At 41.2% G+C, this 18,437-nt stretch overlaps 2 protein-coding genes across 4 annotated transcripts in view; one reads left to right on the top strand and one right to left on the bottom strand.

The window, feature by feature from the left end:
- Nucleotides 1–10,295, top strand: part of efna1a (ephrin-A1a) — a 34,059-nt gene extending 23,764 nt beyond the window's left edge. For 2 of the 3 annotated variants that reach the window (XM_061760765.1, XM_061760763.1), the window contains exons 2-5: nucleotides 6,693–6,988; nucleotides 8,234–8,299; nucleotides 8,400–8,495; nucleotides 9,186–10,295. In XM_061760765.1, coding sequence (XP_061616749.1) covers nucleotides 6,693–6,988; nucleotides 8,234–8,299; nucleotides 8,400–8,495; nucleotides 9,186–9,319 — 592 coding nt within the window. In that variant the 3' untranslated portion in view covers nucleotides 9,320–10,295. Of the gene's footprint in view, nucleotides 1–5,117; nucleotides 5,617–6,692; nucleotides 6,989–8,233; nucleotides 8,300–8,399; nucleotides 8,496–9,185 lie in introns of those variants that run through there. The other variant, XM_061760764.1, reaches the window with a different exon arrangement.
- Nucleotides 10,296–16,370: 6,075 nt separating this feature from the next.
- On the bottom strand, nucleotides 16,371–17,903 carry dpm3 (dolichyl-phosphate mannosyltransferase subunit 3, regulatory). Its single transcript, XM_061760797.1, has 2 exons — nucleotides 17,829–17,903; nucleotides 16,371–17,619 (listed from the first exon to the last, which is right to left on the bottom strand). Exon 2 carries the CDS (start codon nucleotides 17,592–17,594, stop codon nucleotides 17,316–17,318), a length of 279 nt encoding a protein of 92 aa, XP_061616781.1. The 5' UTR covers nucleotides 17,595–17,619; nucleotides 17,829–17,903; the 3' UTR covers nucleotides 16,371–17,315.
- Nucleotides 17,904–18,437: the final 534 nt, after the last annotated feature.

Genomic DNA, 18,437 nt, shown 5'->3' with positions numbered 1-18,437 from the left:
TTCCTGAGCAATGTGATGTCAGCGCTGACCTTTTCCGACGCAGACCCTTTTTCTAAGATACAAATGTCTCCTGGGACATTATGTGACTCCGTTGCAAAAGAGCATGCGTATTCATCTAAGCCCCCGCAGAGCCTGTGGAATCAGCCAATTATTTCGCCGCCGTCCCCGAAGCTTTGAGTTCGCCTATTTGGGCCAAAGTCGCGGACAGAATAACGGATGAATCCATCAGACAAAGGTGGAATGACAGAGAAAGCAGATTGAAATTGATCGGAGGAAGTCTCACAAAGAGCGTCCGCCAGAATATTATGTTCAAAAGGAAGTCAAAAGAACGTGTTTGTTCCCATGGCGACCACGAGGCAGATACCCACGTCACATTGTGCACTTCGCCTTTGCAAACAGTGGGCAGGAGAAAGTTGCATTTTTGGAATACCAGTCAAGTCCGGTTGTGATTGGCTCAGGCGGTCTGGCGTGGGGGGGGGGGGGGGGTCGGAGTTGACACTCCGGGGTGGGTGGGGGATCTGGTGTGCTTATTGAGTGATGAAAGGGGGACAGCGAGTGGGAGGAGGTGAATGGCAGTAATTGATGAAGACCAGCAACACGGCCTTCGGGACAGCACCACTTTTCTCTCGTATGCCGTGTCCTTCACAGCGGTTATATGCTACCATTAAAAAAGAAAAATAATTTTTTTTTTTTAAAAAACCTTGTGTCCAATAAATACAAGTTTTGGTGTTCAGTTTCCTGAGCTTTGGAGCATATTCTTTCAACATGACAAATTGTTTCAGTGCGGTGCAGTGCAAATATGTCGCAACCCAGACGACAGTGTACATTTACCGCTACTTCATCAAAGTTTAAACTCATATTTATGCTAATGACTGGTATACAAAACACGGTTTCAGGTAACAATTGGTTCGCATAGTGTTTCTTTTCAATGTGACATTGCCAACAACAATGGTACCTTGCCTAACGAGTCCCCCACTTTGGGTTTTTGGACTTTTGAGCCGTTGCTTAGTCGATTTTTGTCACGAGCCAAAATCTGAGGTACGAGGCTCATGTGTGGGGAAGGAGAGGCACAGTTTCCGATGCGCTTTCAGATGTTTATTGAATGGAAAAATAGTCAAATGTACAAATACAAAATTGTGGTTGTTATTAATTTAGGAGTAAGTGGTGTAACGAGATTGGTCACAGAACGAATTAAACTATTACCAGTCAAGCTACCACTGCACTGGACTGGCATGCAAATGAAATCATTTGTACTCGTTTTATCTGGATCACTTGAACAGGGATAATTTTGACGATTTTGATTTAAAATGCAAAGAGTGTTGTACAAAGTTTTTGTAAAATTATCCTCAGTAGATGGTAGTGGTGGTGGAGCCAACTACTGGCCTGGCATACAAATTACAACATTTTCACTCGTTTTGGTAGGTTCACGTAAACGGGGAATGTTTTGAGTTGTCTGTATTTAAAACGTGATGCGAATTACAGAGTTTTCACACGATTTGGCAATGTTAATGTATATTCTTGAAACGTTTCAAAATCGTAAAGAAGACACTGCTGTAGGTCGTCGGCGTGTAAATATCACCAGCTACTGGCCTGGTCCGCCTATTACAGCGTTTTCACTTATTACACATTCCAATGAACAAGGATTGTTTTTACTTGGATGATGATGTGTAAATGTACCCTTGGTCTTTTTTTCTCCACCAGCATCGCGCCCTGCTGTAACTAACTTTAGTCCACTCGAAGCCCCCCCCACCCCGCCCCTCGGAATTAAGCAGGGTCTGGTGCCGCTCAATGGACTGAGCCTGGCTTCTGCTCCAGCCAGTAATCCAAGCTCGGATGAGACGATTAGGTGGTCCCGACCCCCTTCGCGCCCCCACCTACATTCCGGGTTCACTCATCCGCAATGTAGGCCAATCACCTTTTTAAATCACATTAGTGATGTGTGTAAAAGCCCTGGGATGAAAACAATCATGTTTGTGTGGTCGGTGGCCTTCAGAAATAACGAAACAATAAGAATCGATCAGGCTCGCCGCCAGGATTCGAAAAACCGCGCACGAAATCCTCCATAGCTGACTCTGCGATTGTCCAGCCATTTTTTTTTTGATCCGTCCGACATTCCGCCGAGCTCTGGAGTGCTGAGATGAGAGGCTAACGGACGGATGAAAGGAGGCGGTGAAGAAAGCCAAACGCTGGCCGGAGAGATTAAAGAGGAGAGAGATTAGAACTCTCCGGAAGAACGTCCAGTATATCAACAGCTCCTTCGGCTCCTTGTACGCTGTAAAAAACGAAAATTAATGGTTAACTATCGTTAACCTAATAGCATAATTGCCTTTGTTGTCATTGTTGAACACTTTCCCCAAAAAAACAAACGCATAACAAACTCGATGACAGTTCAGACAACTTTGCCAAGATATTTCTTCTTACCAGGCAGTTTTTGCATTTCACTTGCTTCAAGCATTTTTTCCCCCCCTTAAAGATCTTACTAAGGTATTGTAAATTGTTATTGACGTTATTACTGGTTATGAGTAAGCTTAGCCTAAAATAAGTCGATAGTTCTATCGTTGTAGGTACTATAAAATTACCCTTGTTAGGCTCGCTATGGTTACTTATTTTAAGAAATATTGCCAAGTCGAATTTGCTACTACTGTCATATAATTGTGCCTAAATTATGGAATATATTCCCAATTTTATTTATTTTTGTTATTTTTTTTGCCCAGTTTTTGCAGTGCATCCATTTGGCTTTTACCAAATTTGTGCTGCACGCTTGACTACCTGATATTCCTTTCGCTTTATGTGGCTCATAATGGCAAACACACACACACAGCGAGGGGCTTTACAGACACACATTTGTTAGCTTAAACCCTTTGGCAAAAAGCTAAGCCGTCCCTTTTGAAGTGCGCTACCCCGATCGGTTAATTAAGCTGATGATGCGGAGTGGTTCAATGGTGAGGTGTTACGGGAAGAGAACAAAAGGCAGCCGGTTAATTCAACTTATTTGCCATTATTAAAGGCATTATTATTATTATTATTAGCTAGTCAGTCTTCCTTTGTTGTGAAGTCAATATATGAAAGTGGCTGTTGATAACTGTAGCAGTCACTCACAGAAGTCTCATAGAGATAAACTTCAAAAGCCATCCCCAAATTTAAGCCCTTTGACCCCCCTGCAAGCCTATGCCCCCCCCCCCCCCCCGAGCCCCCCACCCAACCCGCTTTCCACAGCCTAAAGGGGCTGGGAAGTGGGCATAATTACCCCCCTCCAGGGCAACTTTAAGACCCTTTTTTGTCTTCTAATTGCACCCCCCTTCGGAGCAACACATTGGGACCATACTGCAGCCGGTTGGAAACCAGGCACGGCTCGGGGGAGGAGGCGGGGGTTTGTTTGTTTGTGTTCAGTATTTGCAGGGGTGGGGGAATGATAACCTTGTCAAGCAGAAAGCAGACAAGAGTGTTTGTTCAATGGTGTTATCGATTCGACTGGGATCGAAAGCGCCGGCGGTCAAAACACTCCAATCGGGTAAACAGAGCGTGGCGGATAAGTGCCAACGAGGCCTGGGCCCGAGCGAAAATGATCATTACCGCGTCCCGCCTTAAGTTTGCCAGACCTATCATCAACGCGCCCAGCTAATCTGGTCATCGGGCGTGAAGGGAGCGCAGTCAAGCGGCTGGAAGGAACTCGGAGTCCGGGCCCCCCGCCCCCCCCCCCCCCCTCCACGGGCGTCGGTTGGAGCCACTGCGTCTGTGCTCGTCCACCGAGGGGGCACCCCCGGGAGACTGCTGGCAACAAAACAAAACAAACTAACCAGACACAGGAGCCACGCGCGCTTTGATGGCCCGTCCAGGCATCTGGAGCGCGTCGCACGGCCGGCGCAAACGTCGGCTGCCGCCTCGGATATTCTACGAGGAAAAACAGAAAAAGAATAAACACCAGGGAAGAAAATGCACATTTTTTAAGGTAGGGTTGTAAAAATGGTCAAATAAGACACGTATGAAAGTAAAGTAACCTTCTGATCTGTCTGTCATCCCTCCATTAACAACAAATATGATGCGACATGGATTTGTTTGTGTTGTTGTTGCGTTTACTTTAGCTCCTCATTGCAATAGTACCGTTGAGCTTTTGTTTGTTTTTAGCCTTTTACGGAAGGCCGACTCAGATGTTCTCCCCCCCTGCTTCATCCAATCACCCAGGGACTCATTTTGAGTCGCGAAGCCTGATCTGGACGGCTCCAAAAGCTCTTTTAAGATCTAAAGATGTGATTAAATCGCACTCCTACTGGAGCGTCGACAAGCCGACCGTCGCGTATTCATTGCAAGAGCGACCGAAACTGATATCGGCCACGTATACCCGGTGTGTGTTGTGTAAATATTTCAAGTCTGTCCAAGTCGTCCGCCTCCGGGTGATCCAGTACAGTCGGAAGACAGTAAATTGATAGGCATATCTCGAGAAGGGAGAGTGGGAGGCGTGTGTTCGTGTGTGCGCCTCATTGTGCGCAAGTGGTCGTAGCCACTGCTTGCGGTTGTTGATAGATGAGGCTTACGCTGGGAAGAGTGCGGGGCTCCACTTCCTCGCCACTGACAGATGACAGGCTGTGGGAGGAGAGCATTAACCGGGGTGAGGTGAGCAGCGTCAATGCGAAGGAGGGAGTCCCAAATACCTCCTGTGACAAATCCACTGAGATAAAGGTGTAATATGTAATATCTCTGCAGGATGCTGTCAAATACTCCAGCAGTCAAGCAAAAAATGCTTTTACCTTGCCCGCTTCCAACTTTGTCTTTTTTTGGGAGCCCGGAGAAGAGGCAGGAAGTGGCGTTGACGTCGTAAAAGTGGGTGGAGGAGTCGAGGGAGGCAGACAGTCTGACTCTTCGTCTACTCGCCCTCTCTCTTTTTTTTTTTTTTTTTTTTTTGGACTGAGAGGGAGTGAAGCAGGACCTGTGTGGCGTTTGACCCTGGAGAAAGGGTTAAACCTCCATCAATTGTCCCAATACAGTGGTGCCTTATGAGTATTCCGACATACCAGATACTCACTTTACATCAAGCGGCAGTTTGGCAATCCGCCCCCCCCCCCCCCCCCCCCCACCCCGTGCCAAAGTCACACACACACACACACACACACACACCACAATGAGCTGTAATGAATTAAGTTACACAAACTGATAAATTCTTTACATTCTATTTAATTTATTCGTTTGTTTAAAAAAAACATGCGGTATTGTAGATTCATATATTTGCTTTTTTTTAAATAATTCATTACAAAAAAACAGGAACGCATTAATGGCGTTTCCATTCATTTCAGTGGTGAAATATTATTTGGAGTGTTTTGTGGTCTCTGAACAAATGAAACCTTTTCGCTATGCTAGCCAATGTCGCATACAAGTGGAAGGTGCTGCCTCTCACAGACGCACTGCTCCAGCTGAAAATATATTTTTCTTCCTTTCTGCCAACTGTCCCAATACGCTTGTTTCCAAAGTGTCTCATTCATGCTACAAATGAACCCAGTGCAGCATACGTTATGACACCGAAGCTGCGATTATATTTTGTCCCAACACTCTCGAAGTGTGGATTTTTCTCCTATCCTAATTTCACCAACAAATGTCAATACTCATCTCCGCGAGCTCACTGAGGTATGTTCTATCATTGATCTTCTCAAGCGCCACATGCATCCATATTCATGCGCGCCTCCATGTTGTGATTTCCCTCTTGTACGCCAGATCGATGTATATAAAAAAGCTGTTTCAGCTCTGATTCGATGTCCGTGCTATCCAGCTTAAGGTCCATGTACTACTACACTCTTTGTCCTCACTAGTAAGACAAAAAAGTGCACTAGTAGAACAACTGTGTCTTATTAATAAAAAAAAATTCCACTGCTGTGAACCCCTACTACTGACCCTCCCACCCCCCCCATCTCCACCAAATTGGTTTGTAATTGCATATAGATGCAAAGGATCATAAAGCATCAACACCATGCTTCCAGCATGTACATAATCATGAAACAATGTTTTATGGAAGACTATTCACTACTTCAATTATTACCTTCATGAAGGCTCATCAATAGTATTAACCAGCACATTTGCACAAATAACATGCTAGCTAATAGTGAAGTGCTAGATGTTAACTAGTAGAATTTTATAATGTCGATAGTAGCCCATAGTTGTTAGCTAGTACACGTTTTTTCCTCACGGCCATTCCTTCAGTGTGCGGAAATTTCACACTTGCACACTTGTAGGAAAACGTTGGCGCACTATTAGGACAACTACATGTTTCTAGTGAGGCAAAAATGTTCGTGCTACTAGTACTACTGGTGACATAAAATTCTACTAGTTAAAATGTAGCCCTTCACGAGCTGATACTACCATTGATGAACCTCGTGACGGTACAAATTTAACTACTGAATACAGTCGCTTATGTAACATAAGTTTGTGATTGTGTACATGCTAAAAGCATGGTGTTGATGTTTTATGAGCCTCTGTTTTAAACATTTGATCACTTTTACAAACCACTTTTGGGGGGCGTCAATAGCGGGGGTTCACTGTCGTGGAAACCAATACTAGTAAGACACGGTTGTCCTACTCGTAATGTTTAATGTTTCACTGAATTGCTTTACTATTGAGGACAAAGAGCGTACTAGTACTGCTTTCCGTAGATATGCAATCGCTCTTTTTTCGAGGCTTTTATTGACGGTCTCCCTTTTTGTTGGCAGGTTTCTGTGGGACGACTACACCGTGGAGGTGCGTCTCAACGACTACCTGGACATCGTGTGCCCGCACTACCCGCAGGGCGAGGTGCCCCTGCTGGACGCCGAGCGCTACGTGCTCTACATGGTGGAGCGCGAGGACTACGAGTCGTGCAAGCCGCAGTCGTACGACCAGATGCGCTGGGAGTGCGGCCACCCGTTTGCGCCCCACGGGCCCGAGAAGTTCTCCGAGAAGTTCCAGCGCTTCACGCCGTTCACCCTCGGCAAGGAGTTCCGCCAAGGAGAAAGTTACTATTATATCTGTGAGTGGCCGTTATGCGTTTCTCTGAAAGTGATTTCTGTTTTTTCTGACATTGAAACTGCTAAATAAATGCTTTAATTCTAGAATTCTTAATAATGATTTGATGATAGAAATATTAATAATATGCATAAAACTTTGAGAAATGAACATGCACAATTCTGAAAAAGAAAACAAAGAATACAAATAAATCAATAAAAGTTCTTCCTTGCAAGGGCTCTCCAAATCTGTCAGCGTGCGAGGGTACTACCCCCCCTTCAAATCCCCAATGATATTTAGGTCTGTGTTCCAAAATGCTAATTATCCTGGTTTTAATTGTCATTAATTGTATAGCATGTTAAATACAAATGAACACGTTTTAATGATGCTAGAAAAATTTGACCATGAATAATTTTTAATGTACAGTCCATTTGAAAAACAAACAAAGTGATTTAAGGGGAAATGTGTATATAAAAACTTAAAATATCAGGTATTTCTGATGTCTAAAAAAAAAAAAAAAAAAAATTAATCACCATCAAAAATGAGACCATGACAAATTTTGTAACTTTTCCAATAGTTTTAGAAATTATAGCATGACAAATTTAATGTAAAACGAAATAAAATTAATAAAAATATAACTACAAAATAATGTACGCTAGACTTAACCCTATCAATGACAGTAAAAAAAAAAACTGAAACGGCAATAGATGATTTCAAAACATTTTTCACAAGAGTAAATTCAGACCTGTACGACACAAATCTTTTTGGGGGTAGGAGTTTATACTGGGCTGTCTCTCTTCCTTACAAGGGCGCTCCAAAGTTGTCCGAGTGCGAGGGCACAGCCCCTTTCAAGACACCCCACACATTTCAAATGCTCTGACTGGGCCCATTCCAAACCTCAAAATGTCTCCTGTTTTTCTAAGCTTAAAAGGACACAATCTGCACAGTCCAAACATCCCGCCTGTTGGCGATACGTTAAGCCCGAAAGCAGGGTGTCGGCTCACCCCCGCTCATACTCGGGTCGCCCGAGTGCAACCGCACGCACGGAGTCGGGTTGTCGCCCCGACCGCGGCTGTAATTAGATAAGCGGCAGGCAGGGCAAGACGCTCTCCGCCTCGTCACAGATGGCCTCCTAAAGCTCTGCGCGTCTGTGCGGGGTGTGCACGCATGCATGTGGGGATGGATTAAGAGGCCAGAAGAGGATAAGTGCATTAGTTGGGATGCTAATGCGTGCGTGTGTTTTTCACCCCCATTCCCGTCGTCCCTGCAGCGAAACCTTTACACCACCACGGAGAAGAGTGCCTGCGGCTCAGGGTGAACGTCGTCGCGACCGACGGTGAGAATTAACGCCTTCAAACGCTTAATGACGGTCTTCTCGGATGGCGGGATAATTGATTTTTTATTTTTATTTTTTTTTCCCCCTCCTGTGCTATTAGGCTCTCAGGAGGCCAGGGTGGCCAAAGGAGGCACGGGTGGGGACGCCGTTGGAGCTGGGGGTGTGGCTCACAATCCGTCCAACAGACTGCCTGCAGGTATGCTGACCAACCCCTCTATGAGGGTTTTTTTTTTTCACTCCAGAGAACCCACACACGAATAGCGAAAATCCACGAGGGGTTTGTAGATTCCACAAGATGGCGGCAAAACATTTAAAATGGAGAGGATCATGAAGCATCAACACCATACACCTAGCATGTACGCAATTATTCACCCATGTTACATAAATGACAAACAAATAACCTTCACATGAGGCCCATCAATAGTGTTAGCTAGCATACTAGCCTAAAAAAGTCACTACACTCTGAAAAGTTGGAAAGGAAATGAGCCCCCGACACCAGTTGCACCTATTGACATGAAATCTAGTGGACATGTCTGTCATGACAGGACGCACGAAAAAGTCTCAAGGACCCATGTTTGAAATTGAACTGAAAGTCAGCCATTTTGGCATCAAAATTGGATTTGGAGGCTGCGCCGTGAAAAAGACACCAGCTTCATCATCACAATCATCACAAAACCTGGTCGACGTGGCTATCATGTAAGGCCGCATGAAAAAGTCTCAAGGACCCATGCTTGAAATTGTACAGGAAGTCGGCCTTTTTGCTTGGATGCAGCCACTACACTCTAAAGATGCCACTTTTAGATGCGATTAATCAACAGTTTCACACAAAAACTTGTACTGCGGCGCTCATTTAAGAACTCCCCCCTCCCCTTCTTCTGTCTTCCAGCAGACGACCCGGTGGTCAACCTCCCCGAGGTGCGGAAGAGCGTGCGGACCAACTCGGCGGCGGCGGCGGCGGCGACGTCGCTCTCCGTCCTGTCGTTGCTAATCCCGTTCTCGCTACTGCTCTTGCTGCACTGAGAGAGCTCTTTTTTTTTCCCATTTTTTTTTTTTTCAATTTTGTTTCTGGGACCACAATGAAGGGACAGTCTGCGGGGATGAAACCACTGACCGCTTGAGCTCAGCCCTGTGGCCGGCCACAGGGCGAGACGGGAGGAGAAAGAATAGACGTTGCAGCGATATAATGCACAGCGAGCCTGGAAAACAATCAAGACGAATGCTATGAAATATGAAATTGAAACGACTGCCCCCGAAACCAAAGATTGGTGGCCTCCTCCGTCAGTAATCGTCTACTATTTGTGTGCTGTTGTTGTTATCGTAACGGTTTCCAGCGGCATTGATGTCCTAAGCGATTCTTTTTGTATTTTTTTCCCCGAAATGTAGCATTGACGGACTGTTGTCGTGGCAACCACACAATCACACACTACACACGCTGCCATCGGAAAAACTGTTTGTACATTCTGTGAAGTTAATTTATGACATCGCATCGGGAGGTTTCCTGTATATACCATGCGCTAAATGAGAGGTGCGTGTGTGAATGATTGTGTGTGTGTGTGTGTGTGTGTCAGTAAAAATTGTGCAACAAAATGGTTTCCTGCCGAAAGCAAACACTGACTTGTTGTGTTTTTGTATCTCGCAGCGAGGCTGGCCTTCTCTGTTTGCCCCCCCCCCCCCCCCCCCAACCAAAATGAAAACAACCCCCCCCCGCAAAAAAAAAAAAAAAAAGGCTAAAGTTAATTCAACCTATAAGCTATTAAAATATTCAATTTGGACAAATTGAAACGACAAAGCACAACAGTGACAACAATTCAAGTCTTTTTTTTCCTTTTGTTTTTTTTTTAACCGAAACTATTTTTTTTGTACATGTGTAAGTAAGACAAGTGTATTATATGTAAATACATAGAAGAATATATAAAAAAAGAAACCTGTTTGATATGACTAATGTGAAATTTTCATGTGGAATAAAAAAAAAAAAACATTTTTGGGAAACCCAAAAGAGTGAAGTTGTGACTTTTTTTTATTTGTTTTGTTTTTGTGCTCAATGTCCTGACAGTAGTACCGTATACTATATTTTGATGTTTTTTAACTTCTATGACAATCCACACTTTGTTCGTAAAAAAATGTGATATTGTTTTTTATTGTACTAGGCGAATAAATAGTATTGTACATAAAATTTGCAGGTTTAACAAAGCATAAGTCAACTACTTTTAAAATTCAACGTAATCCACTCAGCTACTTTTAACTCAAATTGCATTTGTTCTGATTCTAATTTCTTAATTAGTTCCAATGTTTATATTGGCATATCTTATTTTTAAATATGCCTTACAATTATTTTATTGTATTGCGTATTGTAAGATCATTTAATCTCTATTCTTAAATATATTTTTTCTATTTTATTTTCCTTGTTTTAATACTTTTTAGCATTTATTCGTTAGTTATTTTTTAAATTGATACACATTTGTAGTTTTAAATCATTTTCCTATTTATTTGTTTTACAATTTATACTTATTTAAAATTATTTGAGTTTTTAACTTTTTTTTGTTTCGACTTGAGTTTTTAAGATTTCCGATTATTTTTAGTTGCTTTTATTTTATCTTTGTCCCATTCTATACTATTTAATACTATTTTATTGATTTGTTTATCATTAAATTATTTTCGGTTTTAGCAATTGATTTTTTTTTTTTTTTTTTTTACATTTTATTCATTTATTGATGTATTTTATTTTTTTATTGATTTGCTATTTTGATATATTAAAAATTTAGATTTTTGTATTTTTTTTTATTGCCAATTGTATTTGCTGGACTTTTATACAATTTTAGTTATTGATTTTATTTTTTATTAGAGAAGATTTGCTGTTGTTTTTAAAAAAAAAAATTCAATTCTTTTTATCTTTTTCCCTGAAAAAGTTGGACGACGAATCCGTTTGAAAGCCACCGTTGTTCACGCATGCCTTTTGTATTGAAGCCTGGGTTGCGATCTGCTGAAGTGTGACGTGTGTTAGTAACGCGTTGGCCTTTTAAATGTGACAGGACTGCTAATCGGGTTAATGTGGCTGTAGAGCTGTGAAAAGCTACAATGGAGGTGTGATGAAGCCGAATAGAAAGGTGCCAATGTTTACCTCCAAGAGGTTTGCCTTTTGGCACTTAAATGTGTGACCTCAAACACACACACATACGACCCTTGACCCTCACTTACTTGTCTACACGAGCGGCCATTGTGTTGTCATGGGGTCCATTCTCTTCCCGGGTGATCTTTACGGCCGTGACAGTAAAAACAGCTGTGGCAGCAAACGTTGGTGCCACTGCCTGAAGCTTTCCATGTCGGGGGGGGGGGTGGGGGGGATAACCATAAATTACAGCTGGCCTCTTTAACTTCCCCGAGTGGCTCCACAGAGCGGCGACAGTTCCTTTTTTTTTTTTATTTTATTTTTTTTTTTATTGACCATGCCCAGCCTTTGTAAATGTACGAAAACAAGCGTCGGAGACCTTAAATGCGGAACTAAAATGTTACGGCGCCGTCAGACAAACATGCAATAGGCGAGAACATCCCGAGGGCAACCAGCAACAAGAGACACTTGATTAGGTATACAAAAGTGTTCTCTGTCAATTGTTTGTCTGTTGTCGTACTAGAGCAGCTCCAACTACCGGAGACAAATTCCTTGTGTGTTTTTTTTGTACATACTTGGCAAAATAAATCGCATCTGCCTGTGCAAACTTAACGCTGAACAAGAAACAGCAAGATTTACTCGGATTCCGTTGCTACAATTTTATTTGTGATTGTTGTACTGTATGTGGACATGAGAATTGTCATTAAAAAAAGAAGTTTAAATTTCACAAGAATCAATTGCTTGCATGTCCATGTGTTGGTGTGTGTCGCACCGCAACAGAGCCAGAAAGCCCTTGATGCCTTTGGTTTCCTGTCCTCTTCCTATTTTCTCCTTCAGTTCACTCTTTTCTCTTTTTTTTTTTTTTTAAATATTCTTGTCACTTTCCCATGCTGTCATTTGCACCCTCGCCATCAAATCTCGTTTCAGCTCGCCAGCGGCTTCCATTACCAGCTGTGTCTTTTCCTTCTGTTTGGAGATGGCTTTGAGGTTCCGTGGGTGTGTGTGTGTGTGTGTGTCTTCTCTGCAGCAAAATGATAACCTATGATTTTTTTGTTTGTTTGTTTTTTTTGAGTCTCTGCCTTTCCACGTGGACTTGCTTGCAGTCGTGTGAGTGAAGACTCTAATGAAAAGTGTCACCGGGGGCAAAACGTCACCATCAGGGGGCCTGTGTTGGATCTTTGGCCTCCTAATGGAATCGGTCCGAGGCCTCTCACCTCTTTGAGCTTTGGCGTAAATAATGAAAAGCATCATGTTTACCTTTACTGTGGAGACTACTCAACTGAGCATAAAGAAATTTAGGAGGACAGCCAATCAAAAATAATGTCAATGGTCAAATCACAATCACGTTCAGTTCCCAAACAGTCCTTGAAACTCCTTCACTGCTAGCCTTCCCAGTTAACATGGATATTTGACTTCTAAAGCCGTCAATGGCAGTGAATGTGTATCAAGTGTTAAAATATATACTGTTTATACACGTTAAATGTTTTCTAAAACATATTTATGTATATTATAAATATACTTATTTTTGAAACATTTGCATTTGATTGTTTTAGTTTTATTTAAGCAATATGACATTTTTAATTATATTTAAATGTTTTAAGTTTTATACTCTTTTTTTATTTGAGCTTAAACTACGACTCTTTTAATTTAAATGTATTTATTTTAATAAACAAAAATACATACCCATGTGGCGGCATGGTGAGCGACTGCTTAGAGCGTCTGCCTCACAGTTCTGAGGACCCGGGTTCAATCCCCGGCCCCGCCTGTGTGGAGTTTGCATGTTCTCTCCGTGCCTGCGTGGGTTTTCTCCGGGCACTCCGGTTTCCTCCCACATCCCAAAAACATGCATGGTTGGTTAATTGACAACTCTAAATTGCCCGTAGGTGTGAATATGAGTGCGAATGGTTGTTTGTTTGTATGTGATCTGCGATTGGCTGGAAACCAGTTCAGGGTGTACCCCGCCTCCTGCCTGATGATAGCTGGGATAGGCTCCAGCGCGCCCACGACCCTAGTGAGGAGAAGCGGCTCAGAAAATGGATGGATGGATGGACATACCCATGTACGTAGAGTACATAACTAAATTGATACAAAATATTCATGTTTTTTTTTTATATCTATACATTATGTAAAATATACACATTTATAAATTAAAAGGCATGTGCAAAAAATCTCACAAGAGGAGACTGCAGGATGAAAATATCAACAAAAAGCTGCTCTCGGCTAATTACTCTTGGAATTCAAATCCTTCTTTGTTGCTTGTCCGAATAGTTGAAATGTGTGCTGTTAGGAACACAATAATAAAAGTGTGTTTTAATATCATGTGAGAGTGAAAGTTTACAAAGACAAACATGTACTTGTAAGAGTCATCTGAGTTGTATTATTCATTGACAATTTGTAAGGCCCTATAATTTCATATTTGTTATGACACTTGTTTTTAAATGAGGCTTCTGTTCTCGTCCTTGGGGCAACGCTTTATAAAAAATGAATGACTAAACTTCATCAAAAGATGGAAGCTGGGTTGGTAACTTTAAAAAAACATTTTTTTTTTGTTCACATTCTTACATTGATAGTTTAAAAAAAAAAAAACCTAAGTGCTACAACATTTATTTATATTCTTATTTTTTATCGAATATTTTGTCATAATAATGGTTTATATTTGTTTTTAATAGAAGTGGGTCAGCATTATAAAACAGGAAATTCTGTTTTAATCTTTTTTATTATTTGATCGTGTTTTTATTTTGTATTATTGCATTTTTTTTCTTATTGTGTTTTTTTGTTCATTTTAATTGCACTGAATAACGGAATTATTGTATTTTTTATTTGTATATTTGTTATTTATATTTTAATTGCTTTTTAATATTGTATTATTTTGAATCCATTGTCGTGGTGTGGTGTGTTTTATTTTATATTATTATAATTTTATTATTTTTATATTATTTGTGTTGTCATGTTATAACTGCACTATTTCTTCATAATTTATTTTATCATTTTATTAGTTTTTTATTTTTAAATCATTATTTACATTATTGTATTACATTAAAAAGGATACATTCTGAACAATAATTGTTTTGATTAGTATACGTCATATACATTTAACAATAATAATAATACTTCTAAAGATACATATTTTATGTACATTATTATTTTTATTATTCTTTTGGACCTTACTACATGTGTATTATGTGCATTAACCTCTTAAATGAACGCTCCATTTTTATGTTTTTTTTATTTTTACATTTTATTTACTAGGTTTTTATCTGTCATTGTTTTATTATTTTACTATATTTAATGGGTTTTTTTTTTCCATTTCTTTTGTAAGTTATATTTGCTATTGTATTATTGAACCTACTGTACTCTGGAGTCTGCACTGCAGTAATGTTTCATGCACTGCTATGTCACCTGTGTAACATGTTGGCACTTATCTGATTTATCAGGGAGATGGTAGGGGGGGAAAAAAGAAAAGAAAAAAAAAAACAGATGGAAGTGTTCAAAGTGAGATGCGGGTGTAGTGATGACAAAGAAGCACCGATGAAATATTTCACATGTGGCAACAAGTCGTCACCGCCGCTCGCTGCCTAGCGAGTCAGCGAAGGCCTTTGGTGCCGCTGCCAGAGTGGAAGATTTGCCGGGTAAATAACAGGTCGCCTTTCATGCCGTCTGCTCGGGCAGTAGCTTGCGGACTGTTGGCGCACGGCCAGATGGCAAGGGTGGTCCAGTAAAAGCCTGGTGGTGCTGCTGGTGTGGGATAGCCAATTATTTGTTGTTGCTTTTTTTTTTTTTGTAAGTTATGGGAGCCCGTAATGACGCCTTTGGCCCCGGCTAGCCTTTGTTTCCGCACAACGGGGGGTCCGCGCACAGAAGAAGCGCTCCTTGCCAGAATCAGATTATCTCGCGGCTACGTACTCTGCTAACCTTCTCCCTCCGACAGCCCACCAAGGCCGCGTGGGAAAGCAAGAAACTGGCAAATAATATACATTTCATCCCGTTAACCGCGCTGGATGGTTTAGGGCTACGTATCAGGTCAGTTACCGTAACTGTAAATTCTGCTGTCGAACGAGAAGCGGCTGTAAAACCACAGCATGAAGTTTACTGTAAACACATAAAACAAAAGAGAAGGTACCATTGTATGTTTAAATACCCAAATGTTCAACCAAAACCACATCATTTCAAAACACCGCTAGGCTAATGCTAACGTACTGTGGATAAGAAAAGTCTACACACCCCTGCTCAAATACCAGGTTCTTGTAATATAAAAATATGAGACCAAGTCAAATCATGTGAAAACCTTTTCGACCATTAAACGTGACCTATAACCTGTGTAAACCAATGGATTTTTTTGTCAACGGGAAGTAAAAATAACTGAAATAATGTGGTTGCACAGGTGCGCACACCCTCGTAAATGGAATGTGGCTGTGTTCATAATGTTCGGTGGTAGTCAGCACACGCCTGCCACTATTTACAGTGCCTCTGATTAACCCCAAAGCTCAGATGTTCTAGTCGCCTTTTCCTGACATTTTTTTTGCTTTCGAGCATTAGCCTGTTTTGTGCTAACATTTCATAATTCCCGCCACCTTGACTAAGGCCCTTGGTTTCATCACACCATAATATATTTTTCATATCTTAGATGTCAATCATTATTGCTGATTTCTATTATACATTTACAAAATGATTATCATTTGCCATCAGATTTTTTTTGGCAATGAATTAATGGTCATATTTTAGAATTCCGCTGTTGTTTTGATGAAACTCAATAGTAACTCGGAAAAAATTTCACTTCATTGCTAGTCGGTAGTAATATCGACCACATTTGGGGAACAACCTTTGTAACCTTTTCATTCCATTCCATAGACAAATGTGGGTTCAGCTCGGAGGCGGCATGTAACTGCACACATACAACTCGCGTGCGTTCACGCTTGGAGATGTGCTCATGCAGAGACTCCAGGTAAAGGGAAAAAACAAAAACAATTGAAGAAAAATACTTTTAATTGAATGAGCTTCCTGCCAGAGCCGCAGGGCACACACACAACACAACGTATGTGTGGTTGGACACTTGACAAGCAAGAATGCACAGTGTTTACAATGTGTTCTTTTATGATATAAGCATTCTAGAGCAGTGATTCGCATCCACTGCGCCGTGAGAAACTATCCAGTTTCACCATGTATTTACTACAAATAATGTATCTTTATCTATCTATCTATGCAGGGGACGTATAGTGACGGCAAGAAGGTAGAAAAAAATAGTACTCTATAATATTGTATACATACATTAATGACATAATTACTTAGAAGGTAAAGAATTAACAGTTTTAGCCACATTTTTTGCTTCTGTTCACTGGACAGGTCACTCGTTAACGCTAGGCACCGCTATATAGCTTTTAATGTTACACAGATTTCTTCATTTACCTTCATTTCTTTTGCCATGTTTATATCACGATCACAAAGCCTCGCCGCAATTAATTAATTCTAATCTCGGGTGCTGTCAAAGATATAGTATATCCACTAATACCACACGCAGTTGGTGACGTGTGCATTCATAAGGGAGCATGCCAAGAAATTGATAACAAAAAAAACAAAAAAAAGACCTGTGTGAAAATGTGATTGAGTTTAGAAACTTGACTACAGGAAGGTGTAAATGCCACTTTTGTACAGCACTGTTTGCACACCGTTTTATAGTACGTTTACATAACTTCATTGTAGTCATTAAAACAGCTCCAACTTGTGGTTTGAATATAAGGTATGATACACTACAAATATAAAAAGTCTGTAATAATCAAATATATTGTTGTGTATCTGAAGTATTCACACATCTGTGTGGGCCATGATTGGTTGCCAGTCTCATGCTGTCCACTTCTCCAGCCACATTTTTGCAAGTATACCCCATGTAAATATACTCATAGTTGTCCCAGAGTCCTAAATCTTCAAGCCTTTCTTCCTCAAGTCCTCCTTGGCCTCCTTGATCTGGGCCTGGAGCTCCTGGGCCGCCTCCTGGCAGTCGTTAAAGGTGGTCACCCGGTAGCCCACCGTGGCCAGGGAGTAGCAGCCGAACGACACCAGCAGGTAGAGCGGCATGGGCCAGGCCACTTCCCGGTACGTGCGAGGCACGCTCAGGTCCAGCGGGTCGAAGGCCACCAGCACCCAGGCGGCCAGCACCAACGACACACCGCACAGCCACTCCAGAAGTTTGGTCATGATGACACCAGGACACGGAAGCGACCTGAGAAGGGGAGAAAATGGCAGGTGGGAATGGGAACTCACGGTTAGCTTAGCTTTAGCACGGTACTTGTGTTACTTGTTTTAACTCCGAAGCCCCGACAGGAAATTACTAATATTAACCACCGGGATGGGATTAGATAAACAATAGAGCGTATTTTTTGTTTAAATTGTTCGTATTATAATAATGACAATATTCCGAAATATACGTACCTATCTTTTGTGGCCAACTCAGTTTAGCGCATGAAAATGACGTCAGGGTGCAGCGGAGAATTCTGGGTATTGTAGTTAAGCAGCGTAGCTCGCTAAATATCACATCAGAAGCAGTTTTTCTGAAGCTGAAACACACACGAGCGACAAAAAAATGGTCACTTATAACAGCGATTATTAATTGGATAACTATTATATATATACCAAAATATGGTTATTATATTATGTTATTGATATACTTCCTTGACACTTTCCAGTGGCGTTATACATATTACATGTACAATCAATGTTATGCATATTAACATACACAGTTATTATCCATATTTCTATCTTTCACTTTGCACTCATTGTTCAATGTTTCATACGTTTTGGCCATATTATAATTCATCAATATGTTATATATCACTGTCTATGATATACATCCTGATTTTGCACTAATTGTATAAAATAATTGTACAATTGAATAACTACACTGGAGGCATACTTTATACCAACATGCAACAGCTTTATCTTCATTTTTCTTGTTTAGATTTTTCTCTCTCTATCTATCGATCCAGCGATCTATCATGATGATGATTAGAGCTGCTTAATTAGAATTAATGCCAACAGACG

The sequence above is a fragment of the Phyllopteryx taeniolatus genome, chromosome 21, assembly GCF_024500385.1.
Source record: "Phyllopteryx taeniolatus isolate TA_2022b chromosome 21, UOR_Ptae_1.2, whole genome shotgun sequence".
NCBI classification, from domain to species: Eukaryota; Metazoa; Chordata; class Actinopteri; order Syngnathiformes; family Syngnathidae; genus Phyllopteryx; species Phyllopteryx taeniolatus.
The sequence above is the reverse complement of the archived record's forward strand: the minus strand, read 5'-3'. Positions and strand labels throughout refer to the sequence as shown.

What these genes read in the sequence shown, in the direction of transcription:
- dpm3 (XM_061760797.1), bottom strand. Translation starts at nt 17,594, where the DNA reads ATGACCAAACTTCTGGAGTGGCTGTGCGGTGTGTCGTTGGTGCTGGCC.